This window comes from Anser brachyrhynchus, assembly GCF_964034855.1.
Source record: "Anser brachyrhynchus genome assembly, chromosome: Z".
Lineage (NCBI taxonomy): Eukaryota > Metazoa > Chordata > Aves > Anseriformes > Anatidae > Anser > Anser brachyrhynchus.
Genome location: NC_137697.1, coordinates 30,502,935 through 30,522,070, shown reverse-complemented (window position 1 = coordinate 30,522,070; position 19,136 = coordinate 30,502,935). Strand labels below are relative to the sequence as shown.

The window sequence follows — 19,136 nt, the reverse complement described above, 5'->3', positions numbered from 1 at the left end:
GTCTAAGACCCTAAAGCAGACATTTCCAAAAGATGGTAAATTGCCAAAATATATGTGAACTTTGTGTTACTGTATTGCAAGCTTTAAAGAGCTAAGCCATACAGTGGAAGTTGGAGAAAGCTGTTGAGCCACAGAGAACATGTCAGGGAATCAATTCTGAGAATATTTAGAAATGAATAAGCTACAGCAATAATTTGCATGATTACAAATGCCAAGCCATAGGGAAAACAGTGTCAACAATCATGAGGGTTAGACTCACAGCCTCTGGATCAGTAAAAGTGTTAATTCAGTGAGATCAAAGGGTCAACTATGTCTAATAAAACAAAAAATAATGGGTGAATAAACAGCTTGCATAATACAGTCATATGTCATGTTAAGGCAAGTTTTCATGGAGCAATTTTTTTACACACAGAATACTTGCTTTTTGGACTTTTTTTTTTTCCGTAAAACATGAGAAAACTCATCTTAATTCAAAGTAACACATCAGAGCTGACTTGCAAAATAGGTTTAGTCAAGCCACTAAGTAATCACGATCCCAATATAATCAGCTTCAGATCTTCCAGAAAATAGTTGCTGAAGGAGAAAAAAAGTCATATTTACATGCTACATTTTAAATTGGGAGACCTTTTAAAAATGCTGTTCAAAGAAAACATAAGTAAATTCCTAGATGCAGAACAGAGATTATTTTAAGCTACCATAACTTTCAGACAAAGTAGGAGAAACAGAGAGCAGGAAGGCCTGAAAAGCAGGCTGCTGTTTTCTTTCCAGGCTCCTTTCCTGAGGAAATGAGTGTTACACCATCTGACTGTATGCATAGGTCTGCCTGTATGCATCTTCTGCCTTGCACTCACCTCCCCAGTAGTATGAATGCACTGACCCACCTCAGCCAAGTTTGGCCAAAGGGTAGAAAGCCAAGACATTAAGTCTGAGTACTAAGAGAAAGGATGTGAGGTACCCTAGGAATGGCTTCAGAGAGAGGAGCAACTGCAGGAACTTATCCCCTTTGTGCCTCTATCCACCACAGTACCCATGTCCCCAGCAAGCCAGGGCTAGTTCTTCAGGGCTAGTTCACCTGGGCTAGTTCTCACCAGCTTTGTCTAATGGAAACCGTGCTCCATCTTACCCTGGCAAGAAAAGTGAGCTTCCTGGGATGTTTTTTTTCTATTTTCTGTGCCCAAGCTCAGCCCTGCCCTTTGGACGAGTGGTGTAGTGCAGATGTAGTTACTGGGCCGTGGTGACAGGTTGGACAGCCAGCTACAGAGCTGGAGAGTCATGACAGCTCAGGGAGCTGTAGGGCACAGCAGATATCTGGGCCAGTCACGTCAGTAATAGTTAACTTTTTTGGATCCACACCCACTCTCCACCTTTCTCAAGAGGGAAATGGTGACTGCCGAGGTCGTCCTGGCCCACCAGCTAAAGCATTGGCTATGGAAAACGTTTTGATCCCTGCTTGTCATCCAAAAGGAGAGGGGCAGTGCTCTCTACTCAAGGGGGCAAGCAGGAGGCAGAGCAGGCAGGGGTGTGCACTTCTCCTGCCACCTCCACCTCCAAACCCCTCTGCTGCCTGGGCAGACTGGGGCTGGCAAACCCCCGCTCCGCAGAACTGTGACAGGGGAGCACACTGTCATCTGCCCTGCATGACCTTTGGGGCTTTGCCACCTTGCAGCTTGCCGAGTACAACATGCTGCCACAGCCTGTGGGGTGATAGGAAAGAGCCACAGCTTCCCAACATCTGATGACAGCAATTGCTGATAAAGCTCCCTGAAGAGTTTGTTATTATTGGGCCGGCTTTCTTTTCCATTCAGAGCCCACTATTGATACTGCTTGCTGTTAGTGAAGCTAAATGGCTGGAGTTTTGGACAGAGAACAGGAAGGGTAAACCCGTTACCAGAAGAGCAGCAACCCTCAACATGGTTATATGGCCTTGCAGCAGCAGTCATCTTGTTTATTATTGCATCTCTGTGCAAGCCATGTGGTCTCAGCAACCATTTCCACAGTCAAGGCCCGTATGCTAAGTCATTAAAGCCAAACATATTTTAATCCATAATTGTACAAGATTTATTTAATTTAGGGTTTTTATTTATAGTTCAATTGGGATTGTAATGTATTTTCAGCTCCACATACCAAGATTTGTCAATTTTTACTGCATCTTTTAATTGTGTTCTTCCAGTCCAAGCGCCAGCAGTTTTCCAAAGCAGACTGCTTGCAAAATGTGTTTTGCTTAAATGGGGTGGGGAAATATATATATATGTATATATATATATATATATATATATATATATATTTGCAGCTTTTAACTGAACTACTTAAGAAAACAGCTTATCCTTATTCCAAACAGAAAGTACTGGATACACGCTCCACACATGGCACTGCTGAAGCTGGCCTCTGCTCGCCTTTCCCCTGGGCTGCCCCTCAGCAAGGGGACTGACTGTGTGGTGTGGAGGGATGCAGGAATCCAACACCTCAGCTCCCCGTGCAGCACCCCAGCCTCCAGTCTCCCCCAGCATGTGTGCCATGCCAGCCCTCCCACGTTCAACCTCCCACAGCCCTCAGCCCCTCCAGCCTCAGCCAACCTCCAGCTCCTCAGCAAGCGTGGCACTGCCCCACACTTTCCTTTTGAGGCAGGCTAGGGTGAGGGAAAGTCTTGCTTCTGGCTCTATTCCCACCACTGCGGGCAGAGGGGTGGCAAAGCCCCAGCTTAAACCTCCTTGGAGCTTTGCCAGCGTGCACAGTGCCAGTGGAAAAACAAGGCTTGAGTTTGGTCTGTGGTGATGAGGAAATAACAAGGGAACAGTGATTAAGCATAAGATTTCCCCCTCAACAACAACCTCCCCCCCCCCCAAAAAAAAAAATATCATGACTGCCATGGGAGCAGGTGTGTTAGTAAACATAACCGTGCAGTTTGTGCATGTGAGAGAGGGAGCTTAGAGGGACTGGCTGGCTCAGTTCCTCAGCTTCGCCATGCATATCCAGTAGTTTAGTGGAAAGTAATGGACTGAACATCCTTTCCTCATAACTTTTAATAAGACAGCTCATCAGCTGTGTTCACTGCATCCAGAGCAGGAAACTTGACGAGGTGCTTTGTACCAGGAAAGCACATCCAGTAGGCTCAGTGTCAGGTCCCAGTAAAGGCAGCTGTGAAGTATTACACAGATTTACCTTCTGTGCAGTTAAGAGGGCAAGCTGGGAATTCCAGGGGGACAGAAAAACCCACCCCAACTGAATAGCTGTCAAAGTGATAATCCTTTTAAAGGAATATGTTTGCTGTGTGCTGCTTATTTATACAGAGCCTGTGTGCCTGGTGAAACTTTTCAGTCCACTTGAATTCAAAGGAGTAAAGTTTCCATTAACACAAATGAGGATGTTATATACCAAGATCCTGAGGCACTCAGAGTAGAATATTCCCTTGAATCACTATAAATGGTGGAATCTTAATAGAAATTTGACTGTTTTTTTAACTTTAATAAACCATTTAAATTAATGTTACACTATTAATATTCTGCAGAAAGATTCCCATAAAAAAGGCAAGGAAGGAAAGGAAAGGAAAGAAGGAAAGGAAAGGAAAGGAAAGGAAAGAAAGGAAAGGAGAAGGAAAGGAAAGGAAAGGAAAGGAAAGGAAAGGAAAGGAAAAGGAAAGGAAAGGAAAGGAAAGGAAAGGAAAAGGAAAGGAAAGGAAAGGAAAGGAAAGGAAAGAAGGAAGGAAAGGAAAGGAAAGGAAAGGGAAAAGGAAAGGAAAGGAAAGGAAAGGAAAGGAAGGAAAGGAAAGGAAAGGAAGGAAAAGGAAAGGAAAGGGAAAAGGAAAGGAAAGGAAAGGAAAGGAAGGAAAGGAAAGGAAAGGAAAGGAAAGGAAAGGAAAGGAAAGGAAAGGAAAGGAAAGGAAGGAAAGGAAAGGAAAGGAAGAAAGGAAAGGAAAAGGAAAGGAAAGGAAAGGAAAGGAAAGGAAGGAAAAGGAAAGGAAAGGAAAGGAAAGGAAAGGAAAGGAAAGGAAAGCAAAGAAAAAAACATTGTGTTCAGCATCTCAGATTGGTTAAAAAAAATGCTTTTCTTCATGCAGCAACCAAAAAAGCAAAAAGAAAGAAAAAAAAAAGGACAATTATAAAACACATGGATGCCGGGGTACTTTTTCATTGCTTTTTCATTGGGCCTCATTTTCAACAGATGGTATTGCTGGAAACTTGGAGATGAACTCTGCCACTGAGGAACAAACTCACTATTGATGTGTGCTTGACCTCAGCTCCTGGGGACGAAGAGGTTGGCTGGTGTGTACGCACTGCTGTAGGCCTCCATTTTGACTGAAATCCATAGTTACTACTACTAATATTAAAAAAAAAAAAAAAATACAGTTCCTCCTCTCTCCCCCCCTTACCCCCCCCCCCAAGGAAATCTGTAGACAGTGTGTGCCTCTGTGTGTGCATGCCAAAGAGAGAAAAATTAAGATGAATTTGTCAGGGCAGCTGCCCATTTGCTTGTGGCTGCATTGCACAAGGTGGTAATGCTGTACTGGGAGCAAAGGGCTGCCACTGCCGAGGAGGAGATCATCGGGTTTGTCCCACTCCTGTGCACAAGTACCACTGACTGGCCTGTGAGCATCAAGACTGTTTTGGCAGTGGCTGAAAAGCCTGAATCAAACTTCCAGTTCTTTCCCTTATGTCTAGTCGGTATAGGCCTTAAGGAATCAGGTCCTTTAATTTTCTTCTGATTCTGTTGGTAATTTGAATAGGTATTAACCTGTTTCAAGATTTATTTATTTTTTGATGAACGTTTCCCAGCTACTTCATTCTAACAAAGTGGAATGGGAGAAGTTATCTCCATTTTGCCATTCACAAACAAGCTGCTTGCCTCCTAGATGCAATTATTTTCTTTTACCTGTTTAGGAAATAACACTGCTGAAGTAACTGTGATGTAGGCGGTATGTTGCCTGCAAAAAAATGGCTGAGGCATGGGCCTATTAGCCTGCCCATGCTGCACTAACGATTTCACTAATGCTTTACCCTCACATGATTGAACAGGGTTTCCCTCAGATGACTGGACAAATGAGAACAGATGATCAGCAGAGTTCATAAAATTGAAATATCTGATTAGCTGCACCCCCATTGCTCTTGTGTTGTGGGGTGAATCTGCATGCAGAGGGGTGAGGAGAAAGAGAAAGGGAGATGGTTGTAAAACAGCTCCATAATTACCACATAGATAAAGCTATGCATCAGTGAGAAACTTGTTTTAAGATGTGTACATTGCCATAGGCATGACTGACAAAGTCTGCTTTCGCTTATGCTGATAGAAATCTGGAATAATCCTATTTTCAGCCAACTGACTTCAATTTACAAAAGTAGAAGTGAGAGCTGAATCTGTCCCTTCAGTAAAAAAAAAAAAAAAAAAAAAAAAAAAAAAGATGGTGAGAAAAGAGAATGCAACTGAGTCAGACAAATGGCATGAATCCCTGTTTTTAGGTCTTTACACTATTCTTATTTCCTAATGCAAGCTGCTTCCCTTCCACACTGCCCTACAGCGGATGTTTTGAGCTCCTTCAGAAAACATGGGCAGTGTTTGCAGAGACCAGTCCTATTATTCTTCTAACCTGAATGATTATTTCACTTTTACCAGCTCACCCTGTGCTGCTAACAAAACAAGAAGCAATAAATCTTCGTCAAGGCTTCTTGGTGTGGGGGTGAATTAAGGCAGTGCTGATGCTGGATTCCTTTAAAAAAAACTCATTTCTTGTAACGTGAGCCCCTGCTGAAGATGGTCATGTCAACTGATTAGACTTTTTACTTGGCCATATTGATTCTGTTCTACACCGATGCGGCCCATAATGCTGGCTAATGTTATTGACGAGCCATCAGTCCTGCAGAGACGTGTGGGGCTTGCAGCTCTCTCTGAACCACAAAAACCTATCCATGGGCAATGATGGAGAGGAAGAGGAAGATGCAAGCAAAGCACTCAGGCTGGCTTCATTTGGCCTGTAATACATTAATGAAAGACATACACTCTGTGGGAAGAGACAGATGTGGCTCTTCAGAAGCCATTTATTTATAAAATAATTATGAATGCACAGTCGAGTCATGGATTTTCATTATAGTGTGCATGTCTAACACTCTTTCTTTGTTCACGTTTTGCTCTAAATGAAATATAAAGGGAGAGTGATAGCAGCAGAGGCCTGAGAGAGATTACTCTCTCCTTCCCTTTACTACCTTTTGTTAAGCCTCGAGGGCAGGTGTTGTCTGGCTTTGTCGAAGTAATGCAAAACTGCTTCTGGAAGGCACACTTCATTCACAACTGGAGGGGCGGCCTCTACAGAAGTATAGTAGAAGGCAGCGTCCCAGCTCACTAAATGCTGGAACTTGTTTGAACAATGCAAGAGCATTGATACCAGCTGCTGCATGGAGAGGAGTGAGTTTGATCTTGCAGACTGCTGAGCACAAGGTCTAAACTACTTAAATCTCTATTGCATTTGCTTTTTGTTTCCTTTTCTATTCTGTCTTTTACAGTCTGCCTTCTTGAAAGCCTAGGGTAGAGGCTTTGAAAGTTAGTCTGCCTTTTTCTGTCTCAAAATGAGAAAAGCAGAATAGAGCTATGACCTACTCATTCAACAACTTCTGATTCTTGAAGAGGAAGAAGACTAGGAAACTAGTAAGGAAGTCAATTATTGTATCACAGCCTTGAAGTGCTGGAATAATAGCTCCATTGTAAGCTGTATGATAGTAATAGCAAGCCAGGTAAACATGAAGAACTTACAGCCAAGAGTTTGCTTTGTAGGTCTTTCTAGAATAAAGTCACGGGACCAGATCATAAAAAATATATGACAAGAAGACTTTATGCTGGAAATTTTAGTGTAAATTCAACCCTAATCTTGCCTCTTTGCAGTTTTCCATCCTCTCTTCAAGATATCTGTACTGTATAAATTGTTTTAAAACACTCATTTTCTTCTTTAGGCTGGCTGGATTTTAGAGCATAAGTATTGCTTGGGAGACATCAAGTCTATGGAATAGCACACTATTTAGTGTGTTCTTACAAGGTCGTGAAAGAAAATGTCAGATACACTAATATCCCTTCCAGTGTCCATCAATAATTAGCACTGCTAATTCCAGGACAGGAAACTGTATATTGGCAAGATACAAAAAGTGCTACAGTAAGTTAGATATTAATATAGTTATTGGCAGTCTACTGAGCAAGGGACAGAAGGTCTCACGAACAGTATGCTGGGCATGACATATATGTGCCAAAGGTAATGCCTGTAACAGGAAATTAACAATAGGAAAAGACAAAAAGCAAAGGAGTTGAAGTAACTTAGTCCTTTTTTTATGGGAAAAAAAAAAAAAAAACTGCTCACAATTAGTCTTGAGTGAAAGGACAAAACCACATTGGGTGTGAGGTTACATTAGAAAACCGACAGTCCATTTTCAGTGAAAGGTTTTCAAACCCACACCTGCTTACAATCTGTATGAGAGACTAGACTAGGAAGGTGGGTGAATTCACAGGGCTCAGGACTGTGATAAAAGACTTGCAGATTTTTTTTTTTCAAAGCTCAAAAAATGGATGAATTTTGCAGAGCGCAGCTGCAGTGATCTATATATATTACTACAAACAAGATAATAGTGTTCATAAGCAGAGATGAAAGTGAACAGGAGCTGGCAAAATAAATGTTAGCTGAAACTGAATCCCACTAACCTCCTGTGGAACATTTCTGATATTAACCCCCTGCACACCTGCAGCAGAGCATTCACAGAGGGAGGCTGAGCTTGGTGATGTTTAATTTTAATTTAACACAGCTTATCCAGGACAGACCATACAGCTCTGTGGCATAAATTAAAAGTGACTGAAGAGAATGTGAGTGTATGTATGTGGGTGCATGTGTGTGGGCGCATGCATGTGCAAGTGCAGCCAAAACAAGATGTCAAGGTGAAGCGATCTGATTTTAGGCTTATGGTAGAACACATGGTTGGTTATATGCTGGGCTGCATTATGATATAGAAATACAGAGAAAACTTGCTTGGTAGTACTGGGTTGATTCTGTACCTACAGATGAGAATTTGTCTCTGTATCATGCACTTACACGGCTTTTCCTTTCTGTGTTATACATGGCATTGCTTTTGAAGATTACAGTTCCACAAGTCATCAAAAATATTTTTTAAATTTATTTTTAAAAATGCACTTAAATTCATTTAAATGCTACTATATTTAGCATTTTGTCATGTAGAATCATAGAGCATGCTGAGTTGGAAAGGACCCACAAGGATCATCAGGTCCAACTCCTGGCTCCACACAGGACCACCCAAAAATCAGACCAAGTATCTGAGAGCATTGTCCAAACACTTCTTGAACTTCTGCAGCTTTGGTGCTGTAAACACTGCCCTGGGGAGCCTGTCCCAGTGCCCGACCACCCTCTGGGTGCAGAAGCTTTCCCTAACACCCAGCGTGACCTTCCCCTGTCCCAGCTCCATGCCGTTCCCTCGGGTCCTGTCGCTGTCCCCAGAGAGCAGAGCTCAGCGCCTGCCCCTCCGCTCCCCTCGTGAGGGAGCTGCAGGCCGCCATGAGGCCTCCCCTCAGCCTGCTCTGCTCTGGGCTGAGCAAACCAAGGGACCTCAGCAGCTCCTCATACGTCTTCCTCTCTAGAACCTTCACCATCTTTGGACATTCCCGAATAGTTCTATGTCCTTTTTGTACTGTGGTACCCCAAACTGCACACAGTATTTGCGATGAGGCTGCACCAGCACAGAGCAGAACAGGACAATCCTTTCCCTCAATCAGCAAGCAATGACATGCTTGATGCAACCCAGGATATAGTTAGCTCTCCTGGTGGCGAGGGCACACTATTGGCTCATATTCAACTCGCTGTCCACCAGAACACCCATTTCTCTTTCTGTAGGGCTGCTCTCCAGCCTCTTATCCCCCAGTCTGTGTATATAGCCAGAGTTGCTGTCCCAGGTGCAGAATCCAGCACTTGCTCTTTTTAAATTTCATGTGTGCTTGCCCAGTCCTCTAATTTGTCAAGATCCCTCTGCAAGGACTCTCTACCCTCAAGGGTGTCAAGAGCTCCTCCCCATGTAGTGACTTCCACAAACTTACTGAGTATACTTTCAGGTCCTTCATCCAAATAATTTATGAAAACATTAAAGAGAACTGGCCCTGAAATGGAGCCATGCACAACCCCACTAGTGACTGACCACCAGCCTGATGTAACCCCATTTATTAAAACCTTTTTAGCCTGTCAGTCAATTGTTCACCCATCACATAATGTATTAATCTAGCTGAATGCTGTACATTTTGAACAGAAAGATACTATGAGAAAGAGTATCTAAAGCTTTGCTGAAATTGAAAAAGATTACATCAACTGGCGTCCCTTGGTCAAATAGATAGGTAACCTTGTCATAAAAGGAAATGTTCATTCAATATGACTTTTCCCCTTTGAACCTATGTTGGCTGTGGCCAAAGACTGCAGTGTCTTTTAGCTGATTTTCCGTAACTCCCAGAATAATCTTCTGTAATTTTACAAGGCACTGGAGTGAGACTGACAGGCCTGTAATTATCAGGGTCTTCTTTCTTGTCCTTCTTGAAAACTGGGACAACGTTCCAGTCAACTGGGACCTCTCCAGATTCCCAAGAACATTGAACAATAATTGAGAGAGGTCTTGCAATGACATCAACCAGTTCTTTCTGTACTGTAGGATGAATCCCATTGGGGCCCATAGACTTATATGTATCCACCTGGAGCAGCAAATCCCACACAAGTTCAGAGCTGGCTGTTAGTTTTTCACTCTTGCAGTCACAGACCTCCAACTCAAGGCTATGGGGGTCCCAGGGCACATCATCCGTGTTGAATAAAGAGTTTAAGGAGGCATTGAACATCTCTGCTTTGTCTACATACCTATTTATGAGGTAGCCATGCTCAACAAGTAATAGACCAATGTTATCTCTGGTCCTCCTTTTGCTGTCAATATATTTTTAAAAGCCCTTTTTGTTGTTCCCTGCAGCTTCAAGTCTAGTTGAGTTTTGGCCACACTAATTTTCTCCCTACTATGGCAAACAGTCTCTCTTTAGTCCTGACATGTCACCCAATCCCGCTGCAAGTGGCCATAGATTTTCTTTTTGCACACAGGCTCTAGAAGAAGATCCCTGCTCAGCCAAGCTGACCTCCTGCCCAACCTGCTTGACTTCCAACGTTGTGGAATTGCCTGCGCTTGTGCTCTTAGGAGGTAGTACTTAAAAAGTGACAAGCACTGATGGACCCAATGCCTTCAAAAGCAGTTTCCATGGGGACCTTATTAACTGGTTCCCTGAGCAGCTTAAAGTATAATCTCCCCATATCCTGCACTGAAGTTTTGGTGGCAATTTTCCTCCTAACACAAACAAAAATTTAAACTCGACTACTTCATGGTCACTATGGCCAAGATGGCCACCAATCACCTCTTCATCCACAAGTCCCTCTCTGTTTACAAGAAACAAATCTAGGAGGGCACCTTTCCTAGTCACTTTTCCTCCCTTAGTACCTGCACCAAGAAGTCATCATCAAGGTGTTTCAGGAATCTCATGGATCTGTTTGTATCAGCTATATAGTATTCCCAGCTAACATCTGGCAAGTTGAAGCACCCATAAGGACAAGGGCAGCTCATCTATAGGTATCTCTTTGTCCCTTAAAAAAAATAATTCATCAATGTTGTCATCCTGGCTGGGTGGCCTATAGTAGACTCCCACAACAACATCACTTTATTTGCATGTCCCTTAATCCTTACCCAGAGGCTCTCATCCTTGTCATCACCAACTGCAAGCACTGTACAGCCCAGTCCCTCCATTACATACAGTGTCTAAGCCCCCCATCTTGCCTGTTATGTCTATCCTTTCTGAAGAGCCTATAGCCATCCATCATAACACACCAGTCACAGGATTCTTCCCATCAAGAATTGCTTACGCCAATGATGTCATAGCTCTGTGACTGAGTTCTTGCTTGTTCCTCATGCTGTGTGTATTGGTGTAGAAACATCCCATCAGGCGTCAGCAGACCTGGTGTTGTGTAGATCAACCCATGATCAAGAAACCCAAAATCCTGCCAGTGACACCAGCTTCAGAGACACCAGCCTCAGAGACAGGTATTGATCAGCTGGGTCTGCTGCTATTTCAATATTGTTCCCTCCTACTGGAAGGATAGACAAAAATACTACCTGTGCCCCTGATCCTTTAACTAATTGCCCCAAGGCCCTGAGGTCCCTTTTGATTGCTTTTGGACTTCTTTGCTACTTCATCACTGCCAACTTGAAAAAACAATAAGGGATAATAATCAGGCAGCTGTACCAGGCTAGTGAGTTTTCTATTATCGCCTCTTACCCAGGCTCCAGGAGGGCAGAAGACTTCCATACGAGTTGGGTCAGGTCAGTTTATCTGTCCCACTGTTCCCCTCAGAAGTGAGTCACTTCCAACAACAACCATCCTTTTTTATGACAAAGGTGGTCATAATACAGGGGTAGGCTGACTTGTCTTAGGCAACCCCTCCAACCTGGATGGACCTTCATCAACATCATTGTTTGCCTCTCCATCAAGTTTCAGAGCCTCATGCATACAGTGTAAGGTCACCTAGGAAGGTGAGGTAGGCAGGGAGGGAGTTCACCTGCCACTGTGAGAAGAAACCTGTTTCCATTCCCCCTGTCTCTTAGGTCCCCTCCTTCTGCCTGGTGGGAAGAGGGTAGGGGTCCTTCATTTCTTGTGTTGTGGTTGACTGATGTATCTATCTCAGTGATGGTAGAGTATGATTCCACCAGTCAATCTCCTCCTACTCCCCTCCCTGATGCTCCTCAGCCTGCCCACCTCCTGCTGAAGCTGTCACCTTTCTGAGCATTTCTGCCTGGGTGCACCTCCCACAGGTGTACTCACTGCTGCTGTCAGACACTGACAGAAAACGTGGGTGCACCCTGAAGCCCGAGACCTGGAAGTCCACAAGTTCCCTTGGAAGCTCTGGCTGGGTAGCTGTGTTGCTTCCTGTGGCTGGAGAGACCATAGGGAATGCCGAGGACATAGCTAGCTCACTGCCAGGTGGATACCATGCCTGGAGTTCCTTCGAGCAGGCTACAACCTGCTGTGGAAGTGGCAGTGACAGCACCCTCACCTTCCCTATGTGCTCTCCTGAGTGAACCACTGCCCCGCACCCTGTCTGCCCACCCTGGTCACAACACTCCCTAGGGCTGCCTTCTGTGGGAGCGGTGGGTGGCCACCATTACTCCTGCCCCACTTACGCCTGGTCAGCCACTCTCAGGAGAGCTGCTGGACCCTGGTGCATCCCTGTGCTCCTCTGGGGCTTCCCCAGTGCAGGAACCCCACTGGGCACCACAATCCCCTGCCTTGCTGTGCAACGCACCTGCACCGGGGCTGATTGCCTTGGCAAGTGACATTGTGATATGCTTCCCATTTATCTGCTTTTAGCACTGTTGCTGCACCTACATTTGGCAGGTGGAGCTGACCACAGAAAAATCTAGTTTGTGGCGACCACAAAAATATTTCTGAAAGCAGCATGCTTTCCTCTTGTAGGAGACTAATGGTGGCCTGAATCAGCCCATTCAGTAATTGTGCCATTTTGGATTTACAGCTAACATGAGCTAAAACTTGACCCTTCTGAAGCCAATGGAAATGCACTGGTGCCAGAATTTCACTGTATAACTGTCAAATATTCTGGCTGAAATATATTGCCTGTTAATTTAACTGATCCTAGGCATCACTGAAGCCTAATTTCTTGTGAATCTCTGAGGTAATCCAATTATTCTCTTTTGACCCTCCAGAGTATTTCCCGTAGAAGCTCAAGAGATTAGAAAGTACCCTATTCTTGTGCAAACGTAAGTAAATCTAGCATCCAGATTCTTTAATTTCTTCATGTGCCCTTTACACTTCCCCTTTGTGACAAACTGGTGGTTTTTGACGTGTGAGAGCTTAGAAGTAAAAAGCAAGTAGACACCGTTTGCTTAGAAAATGGTCTTACATGCAGTTTGAATGAGCACCATTTCTTTAAACAGTAGTTCTTTTTCTCCTATCAGAAACCAATAAAACACACAGCCTGTTTCACAACTCAATATCAGTCACTGTATATGCAATGTGCAATATTCAATTCCACCAATTGCAGATGGGAAAATCTGACTTATTAATTTGGTTTGGCAGACCCTAGCACGAAAGGTGTAAACACGAGTTCCCATCTAAGTAATAACACAAAAGTCTGTAGTATTCCTCACTTTCTGCTTTGTCATAGCCAGACTTCAAAAGAAGAGAACAGCTTTTCTGTCTCTCTAGAAGCTGGCTGATATTTGCTGAAGTGAGAACTACGACTGTGCATAAATACTAGATATTCTGTTCCTGTGAAATGAGGTTTTCTTCTGTTAATTAAAGTTCCTTATTTTCTTCACCTGTGGGCCTAATGCCTCCCAAACGTGCCTCCACTGACACTGCGGTAGTTACACTCCACATGAACTAACTGCCTGTGAATAAAACGAATAATGTCAAGTGTTTTGGTGTTTTGTTTTGTTTTGTTTTTTTACATTCTTGCTCTTTTTTTTTAACTTTTCTTATAGGTTCCCTTGGGACTGGAAAGACCTCTATGCCTTCTCCCTTGTGCCCTGATTTGTGGAAATTGCTGCTCACCAATGTTAGCCCAAGTATAATCTTTGATGGTGCAAAAAATGAACTGTTCTTAAAAGCAGTATATTACTTGGACTAGTGACTCAGAGACTTCTCATTATTTGTGCAAAGTTTATGTTATGCAAACATATGTCTATAAACACAGTTCGCTGTCTTTAGATGTCCACTTCCAGCTGAGCTCTTCTTAGCTCCATCTTTACTTAGTGAACAATCCTCAGTGTAGTATTATATACTCCAGAATAGTATAATGCATTACAGAATATTACACTGTTTCTGTACCTTGAGCTTGTTCCCTATAGTAGTCAGTCTGAAACAGCACAGCCCTTTGCTTATGTAGAATAACACTGTCTGCTGATGCCACCCCCAAGAGCATTTTTAGTGGACTTTTTTGTAGGGAGGGAGGGCACGAGAAGTCACAGGCTGAAAACACTAATAAAATATTCTCATTACATTGTGATGGTGCACCCGGTTCAATTCCTAACATGTGGCAATAGAAAAAGAACTCCTGGGCACTCCCTTCAGAACCTAAATCAAGGGTATTTTAATTTGCAGTCCCTGCTTCCTTTTCCACAATGAGACACAGGACAATAAGAGGGAACATATTTCTCTTGCAAGTTAACTCAACATGCAATATGCAGAAGATTACTCAGGCTCACTCAGTGCTAGCAATCCACAGTTTATTGATCTCACGCTATCACTACTTACATTTTTTATTCTTTAATTTTCTTTCCTTATTTGCTCATTAGTTCAAGAGATGGAGGGAGGGGGGAGGGGACAGAAAATGTCATCATTTTTAGGTTGCATTGGAAGAGGAAAATCAGACAGAGGCATTGTCAAATAGCAATCCTCAAGTAGACACTAACTGTCTAAACTTGATCTGCATGATTTGTCCCCATCCACGCAGCACACCAGGATCTGGCCAGACTTGCAGCTCTCTGCTGAAGTTACTTTTCTAGCCAGTGGTTTCTTGTCTTGCCCGTGTGGTTCTTGATGTGGAGGTATCATTCTGTGCCTTAGGCAGGTACAGCCAGGGTACCAAAGAGTTACATGAGATACAATCCCTATTTGAGTAACTAAGAAGTCCTTCTTCCCTGTCAGCAAGACAATTGCCATTGCTTCTCTTTTCAACTTACAGTATCTGTAAACAGCACACAGCAAGAGCTTCTGAGGAATTAACAGATATGTAATTGTTCAAGAATTTGTGGTTAACAATAAACAGCAGATTTTTTTTCCATATGCTATTAAAATGAACTAACAAGGGTGGTGACTGTGATAATGAAAGAAGCCTTATCCAAGGCAGGGGTTCATAGCAGTGTCTTTAAGAGATCAGTTTAATTCCTCTTTTCTACCCCCTTTCAAGCCTCCTCACCTTTAATATTGTTACTGCATGTTTTTGAGTCTGCAGAACTTGGCTGAGAGTAGTGCTGGGAAATTTGTGCAGAATGAACAACTGATTTCCAGCATAATAAGTAAATGAACACAAATTTAACTTCATGGCATTCAATATTAACTACTTTCTAATGCTGAAATAATGGCCTGCAGCCATCTCTGCAGTGTGCAGAGAATGGTTAGTCAGCAGCTAAGCACAACTTTCTTTAACCACTGTGCTATCAAAGGGAAAGTGGGCAAAGATTGGGAATTTTAATGAACAAATGGCATTCCTACAGTTTGCAGTTCAAAGATAAGTAAATAATGAATAGCTTGAATGCAAATTACCCCTAATTAACTTTGCTAAGTCTGTTTTTAATAAGGATAGATATGAAAGAATCACTAAGACTATAATATAATAAACATACCACAAACATTGAAGCAGTGATTTTTTCAGAGGGTGGTAAGTGGAAGGAATGAGGGTTTTTCAGTGTCTTGGATGACAGTGGATATGTGGCTTGAGGAACAAAGCATTAGTGCCTGCTGAATTCAGAAAGCAGAGATGCCCATGAGAAAAGCACATACAATACCGTACTCACACAGATGCCACCCAAAGGAGGGCAGAGGAGACGCTGAACTCAGGAAGACAGATGGAACCTTGCCCAGAAAAGATCACACAAAATCCCCAGTCCTCAGCTTTTAGGAGAGCAGAGCCCATACCAGCAGGCAGAATTAGGAGAAAGCTCAGTAGATCCCAGCGCAAGATAAAGGCCTGCCTTTTGTATCTCCATCAACTTCAGTGAGTGTTGGGTGTGCAAGGAATGCAAGATAAGGCCCTGAAGGCAAGACTCAATACAAACAAAATAATTTGAGGAAGAACACCCACAGAGCGGGGAGTAGTCCAGCACCTGGCATGCCTCACAGAAAGGTGGGTTTTCAGAAGTTTTCTGAAGCAGGGGAAGGGTGTATATCCAAACATATTAACAGGACAGCATGAAAGAGAATAGCTTGAATCTAAGTAGATTATATCTATGCTAGAAATCAAATTAATATTGTATCTCTACAAACTATGTTTGCTGAGAAAAGGGCAGTAAGCTCCTGCATTTTAGGTAACTGGGGCACACACTGGGCTTCAGCTATTCCTGCTGATTTTAACGAAAGCATGAATAAACCAGCATAGGAAAAGAGTCCAGACAAGAAGTTCTTCAGAGTAGGGAGTCAGGCATTTTTCTGCACTCTGCATCCCTGGGAGCACAGATGGTTCTGAGTGTTACACAAGTCTGATCTCCACTGTTCTTTATTCAGGAATTACCACTTGAACTCTGAGCATGAGGCAAGTATGTTTGTAGAGAATTGTGATTATGTACAGCTCTGCATGAGTGCTAGCTATGAATCTGATGATTACTATTGTATTTATGGTGTGCACTAATGACAAATATAATCTATTAAAATGGACGTTTCACAATGATATTGCAAATCAAAAATAAATACTCAATGTGGTTGTATAAACCTTGCGGGAAAAATCTGTTTATGAAATTTACTGACTTTTGAGTGCTTAGTTTCAATATGTTACTGTTGCAATAATAATATTCCTTTAGGAGCCCCTTTACCATTTCCTGGCTTAAAAGAGAGAAAAATATTTCTCTTCTCATCTAGCTTGTAATTTCTGTGTATCCCATAATCCAGAAGCCCCAGGTTGAATTACAACACCATATTCTGGGTTCAGGCCTGTCTGGTGAACATGGCCCATGCTGTTCTTACATGCTTGAAATCTTTTCTAACCCACATCTCCAAAGAGATGCAAACACCTAATTCCCTTCCTTCTAACTGCTGCAGAGTCTCCCTGCATTTTGACAACATTGTTCTCCAGATGAATATCACATTGCAGACAGACTTCTTGGTTTTCTATATTGTTTGTCGGAGTGTAAATATTGATATTCCCTCCTTTTTTTTTTTTTTTTCCTCTCTCTCTCTCTTTTTTTCTCCATGAGGTAGATTTTTCTTGCAATTTTCTCATTAGTGACCAAGGTCCACAATCCATAATCATTTGTTTTGTTCTCCAGAACTAAAACAAGACCCTCAAACAAAACAAAACAAAATAAAAACAAACACAAACAAAAAAAACAATGACAAAAACAGGCAGGTTTGATAGCCTTGTGGAACTATACTTAGATCTGAGTTGCCATGCCAAAAGCCTGGACTCCACATTTTCTTTCTTGTCTGTTATTCAGGGCAAAAGGAGTCAATAAAAGCACTTGGGACTGGAAAAGATAATACTTCGTGTTTGCTCTACAATGACCCCTCCAGGTGATCAAGAAGGGTCCCACACTTAGTTTTGCTCAGCCAGCGCAGCACTTTTTCGTGTATTGGAGAACATTTCCAAAGGGACCTTAAAATTTGAGCACAAACATACTGGAGGATCCCTTCCCACCCTCACAGACTAAAGTCAAGCAAAAGGCCCCAGAGAGTCCAGAAGAACAGTTAAAAAAAATACTAAATAAAAGCAATAGCTTTGAAAAAAAACTTCAGAGAGATTTCTTTTGCTCAGAGAGAGAAGCACATCTGGCTTAGGGTGAAAAGAGAAGTGGTGTCATCTGGGCAAAAATAAAACCATTCTCCTCAAATGTGTCCAAAAGAATAAGAGGGAAAATATATATATATATATAATATATATATATATAATGCAGGAAGGGAAAGCAAGTTCAGGGAAAAACAAAATCTTGTAATGTTTTAGGAGGGCTTATTAGAGTGAAAATTAAGTGTCATGCAGAGCTTTGCTTCAGTCCTGATGTCTTTTATTCAAAGAGCCATCACCTTATAAACCCACTTTAACAACTCCCTTCAGATGAAATATAAAAATTAAAGACATTTACAACACAGCTTAGTAGCAGATGTAGTCTTACTGTGGGGGTTTAGATCAAATGGTGATGTAACCCCACCAAAAGGGGTTATGGCTCTTATGAAAATCTCTCACCAGAAAAAAAAAAAAAAAAAAAAAAAGAACTTGGATATTTGACAAAATGCAGAGTTCTATTTTTGCTTTCAATCCCATTTCCCATTGTCAGATGGGCTTGACTTTTTATTTACCTCTGGAAGACGGGAAAAAAAAAAAAAAGTAATTTTGTTCCTGGATAGTTTCCCTGTTTCATAATCTTTCTCCAGCTCTGTGTTAGGGTGTAGCATAAACAGCAGGGTCTCTGCTGGATGGAGGGTATGAAGTGGAGGTAGGTGGAAGTTTATAAAGCACTTGCAGTAAGACAGACCTTGGAAGGACCTGCCTGAAGTGGTCAAAACATTTTAGAGGTTTGAAACAGTCCCTCTGTACTTTTCTCCCTTGGCAGGTAACATAAGCAAGGATGTGATTTTATAGGCAAGTCTTTTTTAGTAAATCCTATAGAAAAAAGCTATGCAAAATAGAGGGCAGAAAGTATTATCATTCTGCACTAATCTAGGTTAAGAGAAGAAAGGGACAATTTGGAGTGCTGGCTCTCTGATGTGGTTCTTTGTTATAACTGTCCACGACACTGCCATTTTCAGACTGGTGTGTTAATGCTGTCTACATTTAGCATCTGGTACCCAAAGTCTGCTGATGTCGACGTCCACTCTGGCTTCTTCAACTCTTGGGTGACCTAAGACATAACTGCTAGACACAGATAATCTTACATGGAAATATGGCAACTGAAACAGGATAGGGAGCAACTTAGAAAACTAGGCAACGCTCTTTTCCGATTGATGAGTTGTGTGGACAGTCATGCAGCAATAACTGGATTTTCTGGCTATGACGTTCCTAACCCATGACTAAGTCCTAGCCTACAGGTATCTATCTATGCTGCAAAACCAACTGGCTTTCTGCTGTGAAATTCTTTTCAGAGTACATGTCCCACTAAGATAAAATGATAGGGAGTGGACTTGCCCTTGGGGAGATTAGGTTTATTTACATATCTCATTGACACACCTAAAGGCCTAGTGTTGGTCTAGATTGATTCACTTAATATGAGCCATCCAAATGCAGAACTTGTGATAAATGAACCTCTCAGAACTGGTATCATGAGTGGCTCCCCATGAAGCAGGACAGAAAGAAGGTATACAACACTTGCAGGGAAAAAAGTGAGAAAAACACTTGGTCTGGTATGATTTCTTGTGTCTGAGAAAAGAATAACTTG

General features: G+C 42.5%; 1 protein-coding gene across 6 annotated transcripts in view; it reads left to right on the top strand.

Moving 5' to 3' along the window:
• The window catches only part of BNC2 (basonuclin zinc finger protein 2), a 344,959-nt gene extending 331,357 nt beyond the window's left edge, over positions 1-13,602 (top strand). For all 6 annotated transcript variants that reach the window (XM_080573880.1, XM_080573877.1, XM_080573881.1 and 3 more), the window contains 2 exons: positions 12,759-12,812; positions 13,539-13,602. In XM_080573880.1, the coding sequence (XP_080430006.1) occupies positions 12,759-12,812; positions 13,539-13,587 (103 nt within the window). In that variant the 3' untranslated portion in view covers positions 13,588-13,602. The remainder of the gene's footprint in view (positions 1-12,758; positions 12,813-13,538) is intronic.
• Positions 13,603-19,136: the final 5,534 nt, after the last annotated feature.